Source organism: Chlorocebus sabaeus, chromosome 7 (genome assembly GCF_047675955.1).
Source record: "Chlorocebus sabaeus isolate Y175 chromosome 7, mChlSab1.0.hap1, whole genome shotgun sequence".
Lineage (NCBI taxonomy): Eukaryota > Metazoa > Chordata > Mammalia > Primates > Cercopithecidae > Chlorocebus > Chlorocebus sabaeus.
In genome coordinates, this window is record NC_132910.1 from 32454978 (window position 1) to 32474069 (window position 19092).

General features: G+C 38.3%; 1 protein-coding gene across 4 annotated transcripts in view; it reads right to left on the reverse strand.

Moving 5' to 3' along the window:
• Window positions 1-10637: 10637 nt before the first annotated feature.
• Window positions 10638-19092, reverse strand: part of PRKG2 (protein kinase cGMP-dependent 2) — a 117078-nt gene continuing 108623 nt past the window's right edge. For all 4 annotated transcript variants that reach the window (XM_007999023.3, XM_007999019.3, XM_007999020.3 and 1 more), the window contains 2 exons: window positions 15566-15632; window positions 10638-12960 (listed from right to left, as the gene is read on the reverse strand). In XM_007999023.3, coding sequence (XP_007997214.1) covers window positions 12865-12960; window positions 15566-15632 — 163 coding nt within the window. In that variant the 3' untranslated portion in view covers window positions 10638-12864. The remainder of the gene's footprint in view (window positions 12961-15565; window positions 15633-19092) is intronic.

Sequence of the window (19092 nt, forward strand, 5' to 3'; positions counted from 1 at the left end):
GAGATAACGTATATAAAGTACTCAGTGCACTGCTGTCACAGAAGTACTTAAAATGTGATTCTTCTTTCTTTTTGTTTTACCTCATAAAATTGTAATCACCGATATCTGCAACTCTACTTGAAAAATAACTGAGACCACAGTCCGCAAACGTTACTAGAAGAAAGGATATTTTACACACACATACACAGACACACACACACATACATATGTACATACATACATATTTGTGTACATTCGAATACCACCTTAAGACTTTGAAAACCCCAAGGATCGTCCTTGCTTATTTCCTCTCTCTCCATCACTCTCACATCCAATCTTGTCACCTCTCTCTCCAAACACAGTTCCAGTCTACCCAGTATTCTTTGTCCATGACCCACCTGACACTCTAGTCTGAGCCAGCCCTCATCAGTTTTCCCCCGATTAAGTAATTCAACTGCCTGCTTCCTTCATTCTTCGATCTATGTTTCATCCTAGCATGGCTACCAGAGTGATCATTCAAAACCATAAATCAGATCCCTCCGCTGCACCAAAAGAAAAAAAAAAAGATCAAATGGCTTCATATTTCATTTGGGATAAAACCAAACTCTTTACTGTGGCCTATGAGACTCACAATCTGGGCCTGTCTACCTCTCTGAGCTCTCACAATTCTGGAAACTTACAGGACTGCTTTCTGTTTCTGAAACATGCCAAATTCATTAATACCCCACAGCTTTTGCATTTGATTTCTCTGCCTGGAACACTTTATCCTAGACTGTCTCAAGCCTGTTTCTTTTTCATCATTCAGGTTTCAGCTCAAATGTCACTGACTCAGGAAGGCATTTCTTTACCACTTATTCAAAGCCGTTCTCACCTCTTCTCAGCAGCATTCTATCCCACGATCCTGTTTAATTGTATTAATAGCATTTATCACAGCGATGAAAGTTTCTGCTTTATTTATTTTTGCAAAGGGGAAATAATTCTCTTTTTAAATTATTAATGTGATCTTGCCTTTGCTTACAAGAATAAATCTTGGCTCTTTTCTGGAATCATCCACCTGCCGACAGGATTAGTTCCAGTAGGATTGCTCTGAGAAAGTCCTAGGAAACATTTAGCTTTTAAAATTCAAAGGACAAGCTTTGGTCCTCAGAAAGGGTTATCTAAATTCCTATATCTCCTCCTTCAGCTTATAAAGGATCTGGCTTTGTGGAAGAGACAAGAGAGTTTTATGTATGTAAGTTATGTATGTAAGTTTTATGTATGTAAGGGAAGTCCAGACATAGCAGAAAGAGGAGAAAGCCTGCACTTTTCTACCCTCGGGAAACTATGGAAAGGGAAAGGAAAAAAAATCCCCACTTCCCTGTGTTTGTGGCTCCTCACAGGCTTCCCTGGGGCGACTGTAGCACAGTAATATTGAGGGTACAGCATAGCTGAGCAGCAGGAGGCCCTGAGCTATAATTATCATGAATCCTTTTGGCTTTTACATTGTGAAAACAGAATCTATAACTCTGAATGTCCAGCTAGGGAGCTGATCAGAGGGGATTCCCTTGGTAGTGAGGAGGTAGGTTTGTAGTGAATTATCCAGAACAAATCTTGCCTAGAATTGCAAGACACCAGAGTCAAACCCTGAAGGTCTCTAGTGCTAGCATAACCAGTCAGAATCTGAGTCAATGAAGGAGGTTTTGGGCCCTGTCCCTGCCCAGAGAGACAAATGATGAGCTTCCCTAGCCATAGACTTTGACCATGAGTATCAGCCAAACAGCAACCAAGTAGATATCCTGCCTTAGATCACTGACACTGGCTTCATCTTGGTAAGGAACATATTTAGAAGAGATGCTAAATGATAATCTGAGCATTTTTGTTTAAGAGGGACTCAAGTTTTCATAAAGCAAAGATTCACATACTTTGCTGCTTGTTAAATCCACCTGGGTTGTTAAGAAAGCTCAGAGAGAACCAGGCTCCTTAAAGGGTGTGGCCTGAGTCTTAAGGCATGTATCAAGTTCCACACCAAAATCTGAAAACCACTGCCCTAGAGGGACTGCTTAAAGTATTCGATTAGATCAACTTTAAACTGAATGAGACTTTTCATTTCCCCTCCCTACCGGCTAACTAGTAGGTGAAAGCTCAAAAGAGATGAGATAAGCTACAGATACTACTTTTAAAGTTTTTATGCACAAGTTGTATGTTGAGATAAATTTTGTAATACCTTCTGTTTTTCATTATTTACTGTCATTGTCATGCAATTAGATTGTGTGTTTTATGATAAATGTGTATATTGTTTATTGCTGAACACCAGTGCTGGAATTGTGCCTGGCACACAGTAGTCGCAAAAATGTTAGTTGAGGGACTCTATCAGTCAAGTAATTAATTAATTAATGTGTATCCATTTGGCACAGAGAATTTATTGTCAGGAGATACTCTGCCTGGTGGTGAGGGAAAAGGTGAGGGAACAAGGCATACGAAGTCTGGTAGAAGTAGGACTAAACATTTTTTTGAAACAGTCAAAAATTTAACTAAAGAGCTTCTGCACAGAGAAATAAACTAGCAAAAAAGTAAACAGCCTACACAATAGGAGAAGATATCTGTAAACTATGCAACCGACAAAGGTCTAATATCCAGAATCTATAAGAAACTTAAACAAATTAACAAGTGAAAAACAAACAACCCCATTAAAAAATGGGCAGGCTGGGCACAGTGGTTCACACCTGTAATCCCAACACTTTGGGAGGCCAAGGAGGGTGGATCACTTGAGGTCAGGAGTTTGAGACCAGCCTGGCCAACATAGTGAAACCCCATCTCTACTAAAAATACAAAAATTAGCCAGGTGTAGTGGCATATGCCTGTAGTCTCAGCTACTCAGGAGGCTAAGGTGGGAGAATCATTTGATCCCAGCAGGCCAAGTTTGCAATGAGTTGAGGTTGCATCATTGCCCTCCAGCCTGGGTGACAGAGTGAGACCCTATGTCCAGAAGAAAAAAGATTTTTTTTAAATGGGCAAAGACCATAAACACACAATTCTCAAAAGAAGACATACAAACAGCCAAAAAGCATATGAAAAAATGCTCAACATCACTAATCATTAGACAAACACAAATCAAAACCACAGTGAGATACCATCTCACACCAGCCAGAATAGCTATTATTAAAAAGGCAAAAAATAACAGATACTGGTGAGGTTGAGGAGAAACGGGAACACTTATACACTGTTGGTGGGAACATAAATTAGTTCAGCCACTATGGAAAGCAATTTAGAGATTTCTCAAAAAACTTAAAACAGAGTTACTATTTGATATAGCAATCTCATTATATGGTATATACCCAAAGGAATACAAATCATTCTACCATAAAGATACATGCAGGCATACATTCATCACTGCATTATTTACAACAGCAAAGACATGGAATCACCCTAAATTCTCAGCAATGGTGGACTAGATAAAGGAAATGTGATACCTATATGTAATGGAATACTATGCAGCCATAAGAAAGAGCAGGATCATGTCCATTCGTATTTGCAGTAACATGGATGGAAACGGAGGCCATTATCCTAAGTAAATTAAGGTGGGAACAGAAAAACAAATACTGGAGAATTCCCACCTGTTGTCGGAGGGACTCAGTGGGAGGCAATTGAATCATGGGGGCAGGTCTTTCTTATGCTGTTCTCATGATAGTGAATAAGGCTCAGTAGATCTGATGTCTTTATAGGCAGAGTTTCCCTGCACAAGCTTTCTCTTGCTGCCACCCATATAAGATGTGACTTGCTCCTCCTTGTCTTCTGCCATGATTGTGAGACCTCCTCAGTCACATGGAATTGTAAGTCCATTAAATGCTTTTTCCTGTATCCATTACCCAGTCTTGGCCATGTCTTTATCAGCAGCATGAAAACAGACTAAATACATTAAATTGGTAATAGTAGAGTGTGGCACTGCTGAAAAGATACCCAAAAAGTTACTTTGGAATTGTTGAATGGCTTTGCCCAAAATGCTAACAGCAATATGGACAATAAAGTCCTGGCTGAGGTGGTTTCAGATGGAAATGAGGAACTTGTTGGGAACTGGAGCAAAGGTGACTCTTGCTATGTTTTAGCAGAGACTGGCAGCATTTTGACCCTGCTCTAGAGATTTGTGGAAGTTTGAACTCGAGAGAGATAATTTAGAGTATCTTGTGAAAAAAATTTCAAAGCAGCAAAGCATTCAAGAGGAGACTTGGGCGCTGTTAAAGGCATTCAGTTTTAAAAGGGAAACAGCACAAAACTTTGGAAAATTTGCAGCCTGACAAAGTGATAGAAAAGAAAATTATATTTTCTGAGAAAAAAATTCAAGTGGCCGTAGAAATTTACATAATTAATGAGGAACTGAACGTTAATCCCCAAGACAATGGGGAAAATGTCTCCAGGGCACATCAGAGGTCTTCACAGCAGGCCCTCCCATCACAGGCTAGAGACCTAGGAATAAAAGATGGTTTCATGGGCTTGGTGCAGGCTTCCCATGCTGTGTGCAGCCTAGGAACTTGGCACCTTGTGTCCCAGCCACTCCAGCAGTGACTAATAGGGGCCAAGGTATAGCTCAGGCCGTGGCTTAAGAGAGTGCAAGACCCAAACCTTGGCAGTTTCCACATGGTGTTGAGCCTGCAAGTGCACAGAAGTCAAGGATTGAGGTTTGGGAACCTCCACATAGATTTCCGAGGATATATAGGAACGCCTGGATGTCCAGGCAGAAGTTTGCTGCAGGGGCGGGGCTCTCATGGAGAACCTCTGCTAGGGCAGTCCAGAAGGAAATGTGGGGTTGGAGCCCCCACACAGAGTCCCTACTGGGGCACCACCTAGTGCAGCTATGAGAAGAGGGCCACCATCCTCCAGACCTCAGAATGGTAGATCCACTGACAGCTTGCACCATGTGCCTGGAAAAGCTGAAGACACTCAACACCAGTCCATGAAGACAGCTGGGAGGGAGGCTGTACCTTGCAAAGTCACAGGGGTAGAGCTACCAAAGACCATGGGAACCCACCTCTTGCATTGGCATGACTTGGATGTGAGACATGGAATCAAAGGAGATCATTTTGGAGCTTTAAGATTTGATTGCCCTGCTGGATTTCAGACTTGCATGGGGCCTATAGCCCCTTCATTTTGGTTAATTTCTCCCATTTGAAATGGCTGTATTTACCCAATGCTTGTACCCCCATTGTATCTGGGAAGTAACTAATTTGCTTTTGATTTTACAAGCTCACAGGCAGAAGGGACTTGCCTTGTCTCAGATGAGACATTGGACTGTGGATTATTGAGTTAATGTTGAAATGAGTTCAGACTTTGGGAGACTGTTGGGAAGGCATTATTGGTTTTGAAATATGAGGACATGAGACTTTGGAGGGGCCAGGGGTGGAATTATATGGTTTGGCTCTGTCCCCACCCAAATCTCATCTTGACTCCTACATGTGGGAGGGACCTGGTGGGAGGCAGTTGAATCAAGGGGGCAGGTCTTTTCCATGATGATCTCATGATAGTGAGTAAGTCTCATGAGATCTGACAGCTTTAAAAGGTGGAGTTTCCCTGCACAAGCTCTCTCTTTGCCTGCTGCCATCCATGTAAGAGATGACTTGCTCCTCCTTGCCTTCTGCCATGATTGTGAGGCCTCCCCAGCCATGTGGAACTATAGGTTCATTAAATGCTTTTCCCTGTATAAATTACCCAGTTTTGGGTATGTCGTTGTCAGCAGCATGAAAACGGACTAATACAGAGCATGACCAGGAAGTCTGTAAAAGTTTAACTCAAAGATTCAAGTGAATAAAGGTGCTGAATGCTCTTGAGGCCTGGGAAAGACTATGCCAGTCTGCTGCCAATAAACTGATATGATGTAGTAAAATTTATAGATGTTCAACAGTCTCCCCTTTTTAAAAATAATATATTTGATATCTAGCCTACATTTCTGATTTGAATTTCTTTTTTTAATGAAGTTTTTTTGTATTATAAAATTTCAATGTATGGAACAAAGAAAATATAGATAATAGAAAAAGTATGCATGATTATACCACCTGGAGATCATTACTGTTAACCTAGTTATATAATAAATATAAGCATTTATAGAACTACAATTTTATCCTGCTGTGTTCTCAATACCTAGAACAATGCCTGGAACATAAGTGCTCAAATTCATAATTGTTGAGTGAATCAGTTAAGACATGTATGTAATAATTTTCTTTGCATTCAGCACTCATTAGAATAAGAGGTCTCCCTTACTCTCAATCCTTATGAGCCCTCAAAGAGAAAAGGCACACTTTAATATTTTGACCATCTTTCCCAAAAGCAAAACTGAGCACAAGACCTTCCGAGAAGCTAAGGCCAGGTGCAGTGGCTCATGCCTGTAGTCCCAACACTTTGGGAGGCCGAGGTCGGTGCATTGCTTGAGCCTAGGATTTCAAGACCAGCCTGAACAATGTGGTGAAACTCAATCTCTACAAAAAGTACAAAATAAAGTTGTGTTTTGGGGGTTTTGTTTTGTTGTTGTTGTTTTGGTTTGGTTTTTTTTTTTTTTTTTGGGGGGGGGTCCTGGTGTACACACTTATAGTTCCAGCTACAAGTAGGGAGACTGAGGTGGGAGGATTGCTGGAGCCAGGGAGGTCAAGGCTGCAGTGAGCTGTGATTGTGCCACTGCACCCCAGCCTGGAACACAGAGCAAGGCCCTGTATCAAAGGAAAAGAGGCTGAACAGGCAGAATTCAGAAGAGCGCAATGTTAGAGCTTTTGCATGTTATGATCCACTTAGCAATCTGAGGATCCTCCTGAATTTTAAGCAGCAGAATTGGATGGTTGGCTCATATCAGCTTGTGTTCCTATGTGACTCCTAGCTTGCTTTCATCTGCCTGAAGAGTAAGTCCTGTTTGTTCTATTATCACATCATCTTCTGCTTCTTCCCCCAGAATGCATGTCTATTTGTGTTTCCCTTACTGAGGAAGTTTATACTTATCAAAACAAATTTCATGTTACTTTTCATTGTACCACTTTTAATTTAGCAACCAACAATTAAATAAACAAAAATATCTTGGTTTTATGTCTTTCAGAATTGAAAATGCTCCAGCTCTAATTCAGTTTATAGCTTGCTTGTAAATCACTTGAGACAAATTGTTATCACTGATTTTGATTGAGTCATGTGTCCCATGCCCTAAATATATTTCAAAGATTATTGGGTAGAAAGAGGGAAAGCAAATCTCATTACCAAATCAAACTGAATAAATTACATAATAATAATAATATATAATATGTTTTACTAGTTTTAAAACTGAGTGACTTTGTACTGTGTCAATTTAGCTAAGCCAGAAATATATTTCCCAGAATTCCCTTCTCAGTATGATTCTGAGTTAGGCCTTTTCACAAGAGAAATTTACATAAGATCTGAAAGACAGACATGAGAAGCAGCTATATTTGCACTCCAGGGGACAATATAAGACCAAGTACTGCTGCAGCTCATACACATTGTCTCATCTGTTGACTCACCTTGTTGATATAGAGCACTGCCAGCTCCAGCTAGATTGTTCCTTCAGCATCTTCAAATCCTAAAGCAGGAATATTTTACAGGTGCCAGTTTATCCTGTAGGTCACCTATATGACCAAGGCTGGCAACCAGGAAAAACAGATGCAGGTTCAGTTGTGTCCTCATGTGTTCCAGTTTGTCACTACAAATTTGTTTTTCCCTCAAGGATTCAACTTTTTTCTCTTCTGTCCATTTTATCCTTCTTCCTCCATTTTATGTCAATCTTCCCTTCCCAAATTAGTAGTTTAAAACAATGAACAATTATTATTTCACACAATCTGTGGGCCAGGAACTCCAGAATCATTTGTCTGAGTCCTCTGGTACATGGGCTCTCACTAGGCTGCAATCGAAGTATTGGCTGGGGCAGCAGTTGCATCTAAAGGCTCAACTCAGTGGAGGATCTGCTCTAAATCCAGGCATGTGATTGTTGACAGGAGTTGGCTCATCACAGGTTGCTTGACTGAGGGCCTCATTTTCTGGCTGTTAGCCAGAGGCTCCCTCAGTTATTTGCCATATTTACTCAAATTGCAGCAGCTGGCTTCCATCGGAGCAAGCAAATGAGAGGGAGAGAGGCTCAGGTGAACATACGCGGAGTCACCTTGTAATCCGATCTCAGAAGTGACATCCCTTCACTGTGTTTATATTCTGTTTGCTAGAAGGAAGTCACTAGGTTCAGCCAAGACTCGAGAGGAGGGGATTATAAAAGGCCGTGACTACCATAAGCAGAGATTACTGGAAGCTCTCTTTGAAGGTGCCCACCCCACCCCGTCAAACAATCTTTTGAGGCATCTTGCATGTGCTGTACAGAACTTCTCTCATAAAAAGTAAAACTTCTAAGAATCTTAAGTGCATTTTATCAGAGCATCTTTAGAGAAAAGATTTGTGACTGGCTATTGTCTAGTGGACTGGATTATGAATTTGTATATGAAAAAGTCATGAAGTTTTCAAAACAAATGTATCAGTTGAAATAAAGAGGAAAAAACAAGCTGAAAAGAGGCATTTCTACCATCAAATTTTCACATGCCTCAAAGTGGCTGTCTACTCAGTTGAAAAATCAGCTATATCTTATGGAAGAGGCAGGATGGCTCAGAAAGCAGAACCAAGATTCTAAATGGTGGCACCATGAGCTATAAACAATGACTCACAGGGAGTAGGAGTGAGTCCTTAGCTGAGAAAAGCTCACATGTGTCTGGCCAAATTTCAGGATTACCATAGGCTAGTTATTGCTTTGGGCCTTCCATTCTCTCCTCCCAATCCAAGTATCTGGTGTGGTCATCCTTTGCTTTTTACCGCTAGATGTGTGTGTGTCCAGGCAGATTACTTATTTACTTATTTCACAGGATTTTAGACCTAAAATAATGTATGGAAGGAATTACACCTGAAGAGTATCATCTCCACTTGTATTGGATTTAGATGACATGATCCAGGGCCATGAGCCAGAGCCTGATGACATTTTTAGGGAGGCTCTTGGGAGGGAATAAATTTGTTTTTCATATGGGAGTAATATAAGTAATGTGTGGCCAGAAAGTGAATTGTGGCAGTTTTAAAACTTGTTCACAAATTATTTAAAATTCTCTTCATTAGGAAGTTAAGTCTATGTTCTCTCCCCTCAAATCTGGGTGGGTTTTTGTTTCTACCAGCAGAGTGTGGGAGAAGTGATGTCATTTGACTTCCAAAGCTAACTCATAAAGGATAGTAAAACTTCTGCTTTGTTAGCTAGAATGCTCACCCTAGGAGCCCTGTGCTGCCACAGAAGACATCTGACTAGTTTAAGGATGCCATTATGTGAGGAATCCAAGCTATGGAAAAGGGAAGTGTAGGCAACCTGGTCCTAAGTCCTGTCTTTAAAAAGTCCCAGCCAGGTAGCAGATATGTGAGTGAACAAGGCTTCAGGTAATTCTAGCTCCTAGCCACTGAGTCACCTTTAGTCTTTGAGTCTTTCCACCTGGTTCCCCAGATACTGTGGTGCAGAGACAAGCCATCCTTGTCATGTGTTGTCTGAATTCCTGGCCCATGAAATCTAGGAGAGTAACAAAATGGTTGTTCTAAGCAACTAAGTTTTGGGGTAATTTGTTACACAGTTATAACAACTGGGACTAAGCCATGCAAAACCATCAGAGCTAAATCATGAATAAAATATATATTTAAATTTGGGTGACGGGTACATTGAAAACCAAATCACCACCATTATGCAATATACCCAAGTAACAAACATGCATGTGCACCCTGAATGCAGAATTTTTTAAATGAGAGAAAGATATAAATAACAATAATCATCATCATCATCATACTGGAGCCCTCAGGTAATTTAAAAATAAAATAAAATGAGCATCTGTTTTTTTTTTAAAAAAAATGCATGTTTAAGGCCAATAAATAAAAAATTTTGAATAAAATCAACTATCTGTGTATTTATAATTATTTTAGAATCTTGTGTGAACGATTATTTATATCTATTAAGATATAAATACTGCTAGTACAATGTTTAGCAATAAAGAACAAGGATTTGTTATTGTGCCCAAAAAAATACATATATATTTATTTTCAAATGTTTATTATGAATGACCTACTAGTAATAATATTCTGGTGCAAGGTTTCAAAGCTTTAAATGTATATCTCCAAGTTCCAGAAGAATAAAGCTGTGGTTTAATGTTCAAGGTTACATAAATCTGGGCAGAGCTGGAATTCAAGCCCAAGTCTTTTTTTTTCTTCTCTAAATCTCTTACTTTTCACTACTACATTCTCTTTTCTTCAGATGTGTTTCTATTTGAAGAAAACATTAAGAACCTATAATTATGAAAAGTTGGTCCCACTTGGAAGAAGCTCAAGGATGAAAAATTAAGTTTATATCCTAACAAGAGAGATTGGGAATGATTTAATGATTAGGAAAATGATGGGTTTGCATATATGAGGGTAATTTTCTGTATTTCCTTATACGTGTGTATCTTTAATTCATAAAAAATAAAATTTAGGTTAACTTAATGAAGCACTTCATTTTAGTGAGGGTTAACCCTTCATCTCATACACCGAAGTTTTTCATCAATCATTTTTACTTCATGATTTAAAAGGAAAAAAAAGACAGATACTGGATTTGATCAGTACAATTCTGCATACAGATACCAATGATACATAAGATTCAGGACTAAATGGTTATTAAGGCCCCTTTAATTTTAATAGAGACAGTAACAGTAGCTCCCGTCTATGCAGCAATGGTTATTTCACAGATACCGGGCAAAAGACTCTCTACATAACTTAATTAATCCCTGAAACAAGCCTCTAAAGTAAATATTACTTTATTCTGCCTTTTTCTATGAATGAGAAAGCTAGTACTCAAAAAAGCTAAATCACTTTCCCAAAGTCACTCAGTTAGTAAATAGTGGAGTTGGGATTATTTAATGGTTCAATCTCTCATTTCTTCATCTTTTAAGTACTCTAAGGAAACAATAAAAATCACATGGGAGGATAACACATTGGCATGGTCAATCACAGGAAAAATAAACCTGTAGTACTCTAACTTGGTTTTTATTTCTATATATGTAGGGTTTTAAAAATTACAACTATTGATCTGCTTTGAGAATATCATTCCTATTATAACTGTACAGTCCTAATATCCACCCAATACATAAATTTTCTATCTTTATATGTTGGTAATTTAAAAATATATACATGGAAAAACATACAGTACAAACAAACCAAATTCAAATAAAAATCTTTAAAAACTCTTAGAAATTCTTTAAGCAGGTTATGTCAATCCTCTTAAAAATGATTATTCTATGTACAATACATAATCTTTAAAAATACAGCTCCAGGAACAAAAACTCTTTGGTTCAGCAAAAGGATTATAAATGTGGAAATCTAATTTGTTAAGGATGCACCTCTCTGGATTGGGCTTCACTTATCTAGCTTAACTCGTTAAGGAAGCATATAGCTGGCTTTTTTCTGAATGATGAAATTATGAGTGGGGACTGAGTAGAGGTTGCTTTTGACATAGAACATTATCATATGAAAATATAACCAGAAGCTCGAATAATCCCGGAAGTTATACAGCATTTTTACTCTGCTAGATTTAAAAAATACAGAAAAGTCTCTGCTTCCCATTCATTTTGGAAGAAGGGTAAGGGAATGATCATGGTCAATACATACAACCATTCATCAGTAAAGTTCTTAGGTACTAGGATCCCATGCTATTGAAACTATCCTATTTATTATTTGGATGATTGCAAGAAAGGAATAGGAGGAATGCTGTTGTCCCTTTTACTTCTGAAATCCCATCACTTTTCCGGTGGCTTGCCTGTCTTAACAATCTAAATTTATAAACCCATCCATGACTCAGATGTCTTTAAAAAGAACTATTAACTCAGCAGTGATTACAGTGCATCAACATTTGTCAATGGGATTTAGATTAAAAATTAACGATGATTCTATACAATTTTGGTTTATTAATAACAACAATCACAGAATTTTTCAAAATACCTCAGATTTTCAGAGTTAGCAGTCTTACCTATTAGAATATATTCTCCTTTCTATTTACTGGAAGGCAAAAGCCTTCACAATTTTGCTCCAGTATATTTTCTACTTTGGTTGTGAAAATATTTTAGCATCATTTAACCACACATTTGTAACTATCTTGAACAAGGGCTTTTGAAAAGTCTCTAAGGTATCACAGCTGATTGTAAAGGAAAGAAAATAGTTCTTGCTTTACTTTTTTTTCTATTGCCCAACAGAAAATAATTATCTGACTGGATTGATTGATTCAATTACTTTGGGGAAAGGTACCACTGACTATTGCTCAATCTTGCCTCTCCCTGGACTCATGTCAGAGGCATATTAGTATATTCTCAGGTTAAAAGCAGGTGAAAGTCAGGAGGTTCTGCTGGCTACCATGCTTTCTGCAAACCACCATTTTAAGATACCATCATGCTTATATGAAGTTGCTGAGAGCTAGGGAGCTCTCCAAAATTCACCATTGTTTTTCCTTCTATTTGTATGACTTAGTTATTCAAGGACAAGACCCTTTTTAAACATTAGTAGTACTCAAACTAGAAGGATATGATTAGAATGGAACAATACATTGCAGAAAAACCTGCCACTGTAACAAAAATGGCTCTGATTGTGGAAAGGAAAATGGGGTAGCCTCTAGCAGTTGAGAAAAGCAAAGAATGTAATACATCAAAATTCACAGCATCTAAATGAGACATTATAACTCAGAATCACATCCATACCATTCTCCTCTTCCCCTTGTGCAGGGATTTCTTTTCCCTAATGGTCTTCCAAAGATATTATAATACTCTGAAAAGAAAATAATGTGTTGGATTATTGATCGTTGAGGTCCTCTTCTGTAGTGTACAGGAGTAATCAACTTTTCTTCTGTCAGAAGTCTTTATCCCAGCCTGATAGCTCATCTGGAGGCATTCCCTTTTCAGGAGGGTATTTGTCAAAGTAGCTGTGATCTATGGGTCCATTGAGCTAATATAGCGATAATTAAAACAAAAGGAAGAATAATGTTGACCAAGCATGCTATCACATATGGGTAATGCTTTTTATATCAGAACACTGATTTCATACTGCAACCACTTGGAAGTTACATACTAGAACAAAATGACCAATTATCATTCTTGAGTCCTAGTCTCAGCCTCATGAGATCTTCTCTTTACAACCAAATACATTTGGTCAGCAGATAACATTCAATAGTAACTACATGGCATGAGGAGTTTTCCTAAAGAAAACATTCAGAAATAGGCCAGGTGCTTTGGGAGGCCGAGACGGGCGGATCACGAGGTCAGGAGATCGAGACCATCCTGGCTAACACGGTGAAACCCCGTCTCTACTAAAAAATACAAAAAAAACTAGCCGGGCGAGGTGGCGGGCGCCTGTAGTCCCAGCTACTCCGGAGGCTGAGGCAGGAGAATGGCGTAAACCCGGGAGGCGAAGCTTGCAGTGAGCTGAGATCTGGCCACTGCACTCCCGCCTGGGCGACAGAGCGAGACTCTGCCTCAAAAAAAAAAAAAAAAAAAAAAAAGAAATAGGCCAGGTGCTGTGGCTCATGCCTGTAATCCCAGCACTTTGGGAGGCCGAGACAGGTGGATCACCTGAAGTCAGGAGTTCGAGACCAACCTGGCCAATGTGGTGAAACTCCGTCTCTACTAAAAATATAAAAATTAGTTGGGCATGGTGGTACACACCTGTGATCCCAGCTACTTTGGAGGCTGAGGCAGGAGAATCACTTGAACCTGAGAGGTGAAGGCTGCAGTGAGCTGAGATCACACCACTGCACTCCAGCCTGGGTAACAGAGTAAGACTTCGTCTCAAAAAAAAAAAAAAAAAAAAAAAAAAAGTGACAGAAATTATGTCTATTTATTTTTTTAATTGAAAACTCTTTTAAAATCAAAATCTGCCAGCATTCTTCTTCCATTGTATAAGTTTTTCACCAGTCCTGAAATTTTTACGGTTAATTGATCCATATAAAGTATTCAGAATGCCAAAAAAGGAACAATTGAAAATATTAGTGACCCTGTTGAAAGACTAAAATTATGCTGGTATTAAATTATTTCACAAATAAAATGATTTCTAACTCTGCTTTCAAACAAATGTAAGTAGTGCCTGATTGAATGATCAGTTGAAAAATAATTTAAAATATTATTTATGATAGATGATAATGTGGTGGAGGAACAGAGCTAGAGATCATTCAGGAGCTCAAAGTGATATCGCTGTAATAAAACCCTCCATTCCCACTTATATATGTGAGAACACAACTCTTAGAACTTGTATCTATATAACAATAATTTTTAAAAGAAATAGAATTGATGCTGAATCTGATCCCATTCTTCTAATAAACAATATCTATCCATAGGTACCATGAAATAATTTCTTCTCAAAAAATGTTTATTTAATAATGACCTTTAGAAATTCATAATGTATTCATGCCATTTGACACTGCATGCCATAAAAATGTAATTATAACAGAATTGAGAAGAAATATTGATGTTATTACAAATTTTAAATCTAAAATTTAAAGGCATTTAAAGAATTATCATGAAAGATTGTCAAGCATAGAAACATTTTACATTAGGATGAAATCTTATAGGGAACATAGAATGAAAATATGATGATATGATGAAAAGGAGTGATACAATATTTCTGCCCATACTTTATAAGTGGCTGATATGTATTAAATATCAATGGTATTTAGATTATAGTAGACACATTTAAAGGAATGAAGTAACAGTAGTGTTTTATTTTAAAATGTCAATATTTATAACATACTAGAAATCATATTCTCCACAACTATACTTTGAGGAAAAAAAATCAGATATCAATCTACAAATGTATAAGAGGAAACACAGATCTTTGCATTCTTTTGGAAAAAACACTAACATAAACTTAGTAGTATGTCGACCTAGATCATTCCTGAGATATTCTTACTCCCATGTTAGCTGAAGTTCTGCTTCCTCTAGAGCTGCACTATCCAATAATATAACCATCAGCAACACAAAGTGACTGAGCACTTGAAATGTCCCTCATCTGAACTGAGATGTGCTGTAACAGTAAAATTCACTTGGGATTTAGAAAATTCAGTGTGAAAAATAAACATAACCTATCTTACTATTATTTTGTATTGATTACATATTGAAATAATATTTTGGAGGTATTATGATAAAAAATTAAAATTATTTTCACCTTTTTTTTTTTTTTTCACCTTTTTAACATGACTGTTAGAAAATTTTAAGTTACATACATTGTTCACATCAAATTTCTACAGTCATTTGTCAGCCTGAACAACACTGACTACTTTGGGACTTAAGTGGCACTGACATGTATTAGGTTCCTGATAGGTAAGTTAATGTCCATCAACTAAACTAGGCAGTACTATTTAGTCCCTATAATCACAATTACTAAGATAAATTCACCCTATAATCACAATTCCTAAGATAAATTCACTTAATTTTTAAAAACCTGTTTTTCAAAAAAAAAACACCTAAAATCTGTTATGGGCATATACATTCACATACATCTAAAATCTGTGTACAAAAACAAGTCCCTGGGAAAAAAAGTAATATAATAAATACAATACCTCTCTTTGTAAAGGCGATGGAAGGCTCCGTGCTTTCAGTCCCTCCCAATTAAAACCATTTAACCACCTGAAAAATGAGAAAGAAAGAAAGAAAGAAAGAAAGAAAGAAAGAAAGAAAGAAAGAAAGAAAGAAAGAAAGAAAGAAAGAAAGAAAGAAAGAAAGAAAGAGGGAAGGAGGGAAGGAGGGAAGGAGGGAAGGAGGGAAGGAGGGAAGGAAGGAAGGAAGGAAGGAAGGAAGGAAGGAAGGAAGGAAGGAAGGAAGGAAGGAAGGAAGGAAGGAAAGAAGGAAGGAAGGAAGGAAGGAAGGAAGGAAGGAAGGAAGGAAGGAAGGAAGGAAGGAAGGAAGGAAGGAAGGAAGGAAGGAGAGAAAGAAAGAGAGAAAGAGAGGACAAAAAGGAATATTACTTGGATGATAAAGTATTCGCATGTCAAGTTATCTGCTACAGCTTTAAATAGCACTTACATAATAATTATTCCCAGATTTCTATTTCCAACCAAGACCCCTCCATCAGCTTACAGGCTAAGGTCTACAATTGTTATTCATCTTCTCACAATTAGATGTCTAATAGGCATCTGGCATGTATCAGGTCCGAACAGAAGCTTAAAATTTTCTCCACCAACCTTATCTTAATTCTTCCAGTTGCTCAAACCAAAACTCTTGTAGTTGTTCTTTGTCTTATATCCTACCTGAGTCTATGAGCAAATCTTGTCAGTGCTAGCTTCTAATTCTATCTATATTCAATATCTGGCCATTCTTCAACACCTTTACTCTACTAGCAAGGAACCAGCCCTACTTTTGTGCTGGAGATAACTCAGCAGCAAGATTGGTCATTTATAGCAAAGTCAGGTCACAACATGCTTTGGTTCAATATTCCCCCACCTTTTCCATCTTACTCAGTGTTAAAGGAAAAGTCTATTCCATGTATTTGCTGTAACCTACAAGGCCTAAAATCATTGTTTCTACCACAATCCTTCCATTACCTTACCACTGTTTTACTTTTCTCTTTCTTTCTCTCTTAACTCATTTGTCTTCTCACTATTCTCCTAACCAGCCAGGGATGTTCCCACTTTAAGGCCTTTGTACTCAAGGCTGGATTGTTCTTTCTCTAGATTTCCATGTCTTATTCTTTCACCACCTTCATGTCTTTTCTCAAAGGTCATCTTCTCAGTGAGATCTTCTTTGGTCATCCAATCTAAAATTGCAACTTTCCCCCACAAATACACACACACACACACACACACATATACACAAACACACACTTCTTATCCTCCTTCCCTACTTTATTTTACCCCCTTAGCATCTATAGCTATCTAATATACTACTTGGCTTAGTTATCGTGTTTACTTTCTATCTCCCCAGTAGAAAGCAAGCTCCATGAGGGCAGGGATTTTTATCTAGTTCCTTTTCTCTGTGCCCCAACACTTGGAGTAGTGCTTGATATGGGATAGGGGCTCAATAAATTTTTGTTGAGTGACTGAATGACTCTGCAAAGGAACACACTTACACAGAAAAAGTATTTTACAGTAATCTGTGAAAATATGGGATTAAGCAGAAGTTCTTTCATCATTGCTTACACATCATTAATCTAAAAGGGCTGATCTGATCTTCATGTATTTCAAGCATATATTTCCAGCTTGATGGTCTAGAAATACCTAACACCAGGAGTCAGGAGGCCTCATTTCTCTGGAATAGAAACAATCTACCCTGTCTCTCAGGATTTTATATCAAGAACATGAAATCATGCTGTTCTATAGCCACTGATCTTTTCTACTGGCACATTGAGGTCAACTCAGCCAGCCAAACAATATTTATGGAAAGTCAACTTGGTCTCAGGCATCAAAAAATGGCCCTGATAGACTTGCTTGATGCAGGGTTATCACAAACTTTCAATTTGTAAAATATAAAATATCTGCAAGGTGCAATAAGTAAAACAAAGTGCAATAAAACAAGGTATGCTTGTACCCGAAACAAATGTTTCCTCTTCCTTTCAGGAAAGATTTAGTTGCACCCTACAAGTATATCAGCCTCCTTTTAAGATAGGTGTTGAGAGACATGACTGGTGCCTAGTTTTAAATTAGCTCTTAGATATAAGACAGTAGAGTTCTGTAACTATTTTTGGGGAAGATTATTTAACATAGAATGGACAGATACATACAACTATACTGTTTTAAAATACAAAATTAAAGTAACTGGTTCTCAAAGAAAAAAAGTTTTACTTTAGAAGAGACTGAGAAAATCTGACGCCAAACTTTAGAAAGAATTTTGTTTGTTTGTTTGTTTTTTAATTCTAAGAATATGCTGAGTAGAGAAGCTACACAGCTTAAAGACTTGTGGAAGGTTTTAAGATGTTTTTGTTTTGCTGGGAGGTGATGAAAAAAGTCAAGTAAACAATATAAATTATTAAATTAATTTCAGATAGTAGTAAGTACAAGGAAGATAAAAGAGAATAAAGTGGTAGATGATGTCAGGAATAGAAACAGGTTGGGAGGGGCTGCTAATAGCTAGGGTGGTATTTGAAAAAGTGATATTTGAAAGAGCCTGAATGAAGAGAAGGGGGAACCATGGGAAGATCTGTGGCAAAGCCCTTCCAGATAGAAGGAATGAGCTGAAGTGTAGTGAATGCAGAGGAAACTAGAAAAAAAAAAATGAGTCTGAGAAAGACCCAGAGGCTAGATCACATAGAGCTTTGCAGGCACAGTAAGGAATCAAGATTTCTTTTTTTTTTTTTTTTTTTTTTTGAGACGGAGTCTCGCTCTGTCGCCCAGGCTGGAGTGCAGTGGCCGGATCTCAGCTCACTGCAAGCTCCGCCTCCCGGGTTTACGCCATTCTCCTGCCTCAGCCTCCCGAGTAGCTGGGACTACAGGCGCCTGCCACCTCGCCCGGCTAGTTTTTTGTATTTTTTAGTAGAGACGGGGTTTCACCGTGTTAGCCAGGATGGTCTCGATCTCCTGACCTCGTGATCCGCCCGTCTCGGCCTCCCAAAGTGCTGGGATTACAAGGAATCAAGATTTCTACATGTACTGAAAGAATCAGAAAGCTCTAAGTAAATGACACAAGCTAGTTTTCAAAAGCTACTTCTGGCTGCTTTAGAAATAATGACCACAGGAGCCAGAATGGGATGGTGATGTGTCCCTGTGATTAAAGGCAGGGAGACTTTCAGGAGGCTGTCACATTACTCTGTCTGTTGGCCATATCAGAAGTTAGGCTCTTCCACCTTTCTCAATCTCTTCTCATCCCCAGATTTGGGTTTGGTTCAGTGCTTGACTGGATTTCCCATTACAAGTCTAAGCTTAGCAATAGAAAAGGAATGAAAAACAGAGAGAGCAGACTCTAGTGCATTCCATTTCAGATGCTATTCTAAACCAAAATATCATTTTGCCATAAGCTGCTGAAACTCCAGTCAAAGAGTGAGAGTCAGACAGCAACCCAGCTGTTTTATATTCCTCCTCTGCCCTTGCTGTAAAACCACAGAAGTCCTCTCTTTGTTCTACCCATTGCTTTTTTGCAGAGACTGAGCCTCCACTTT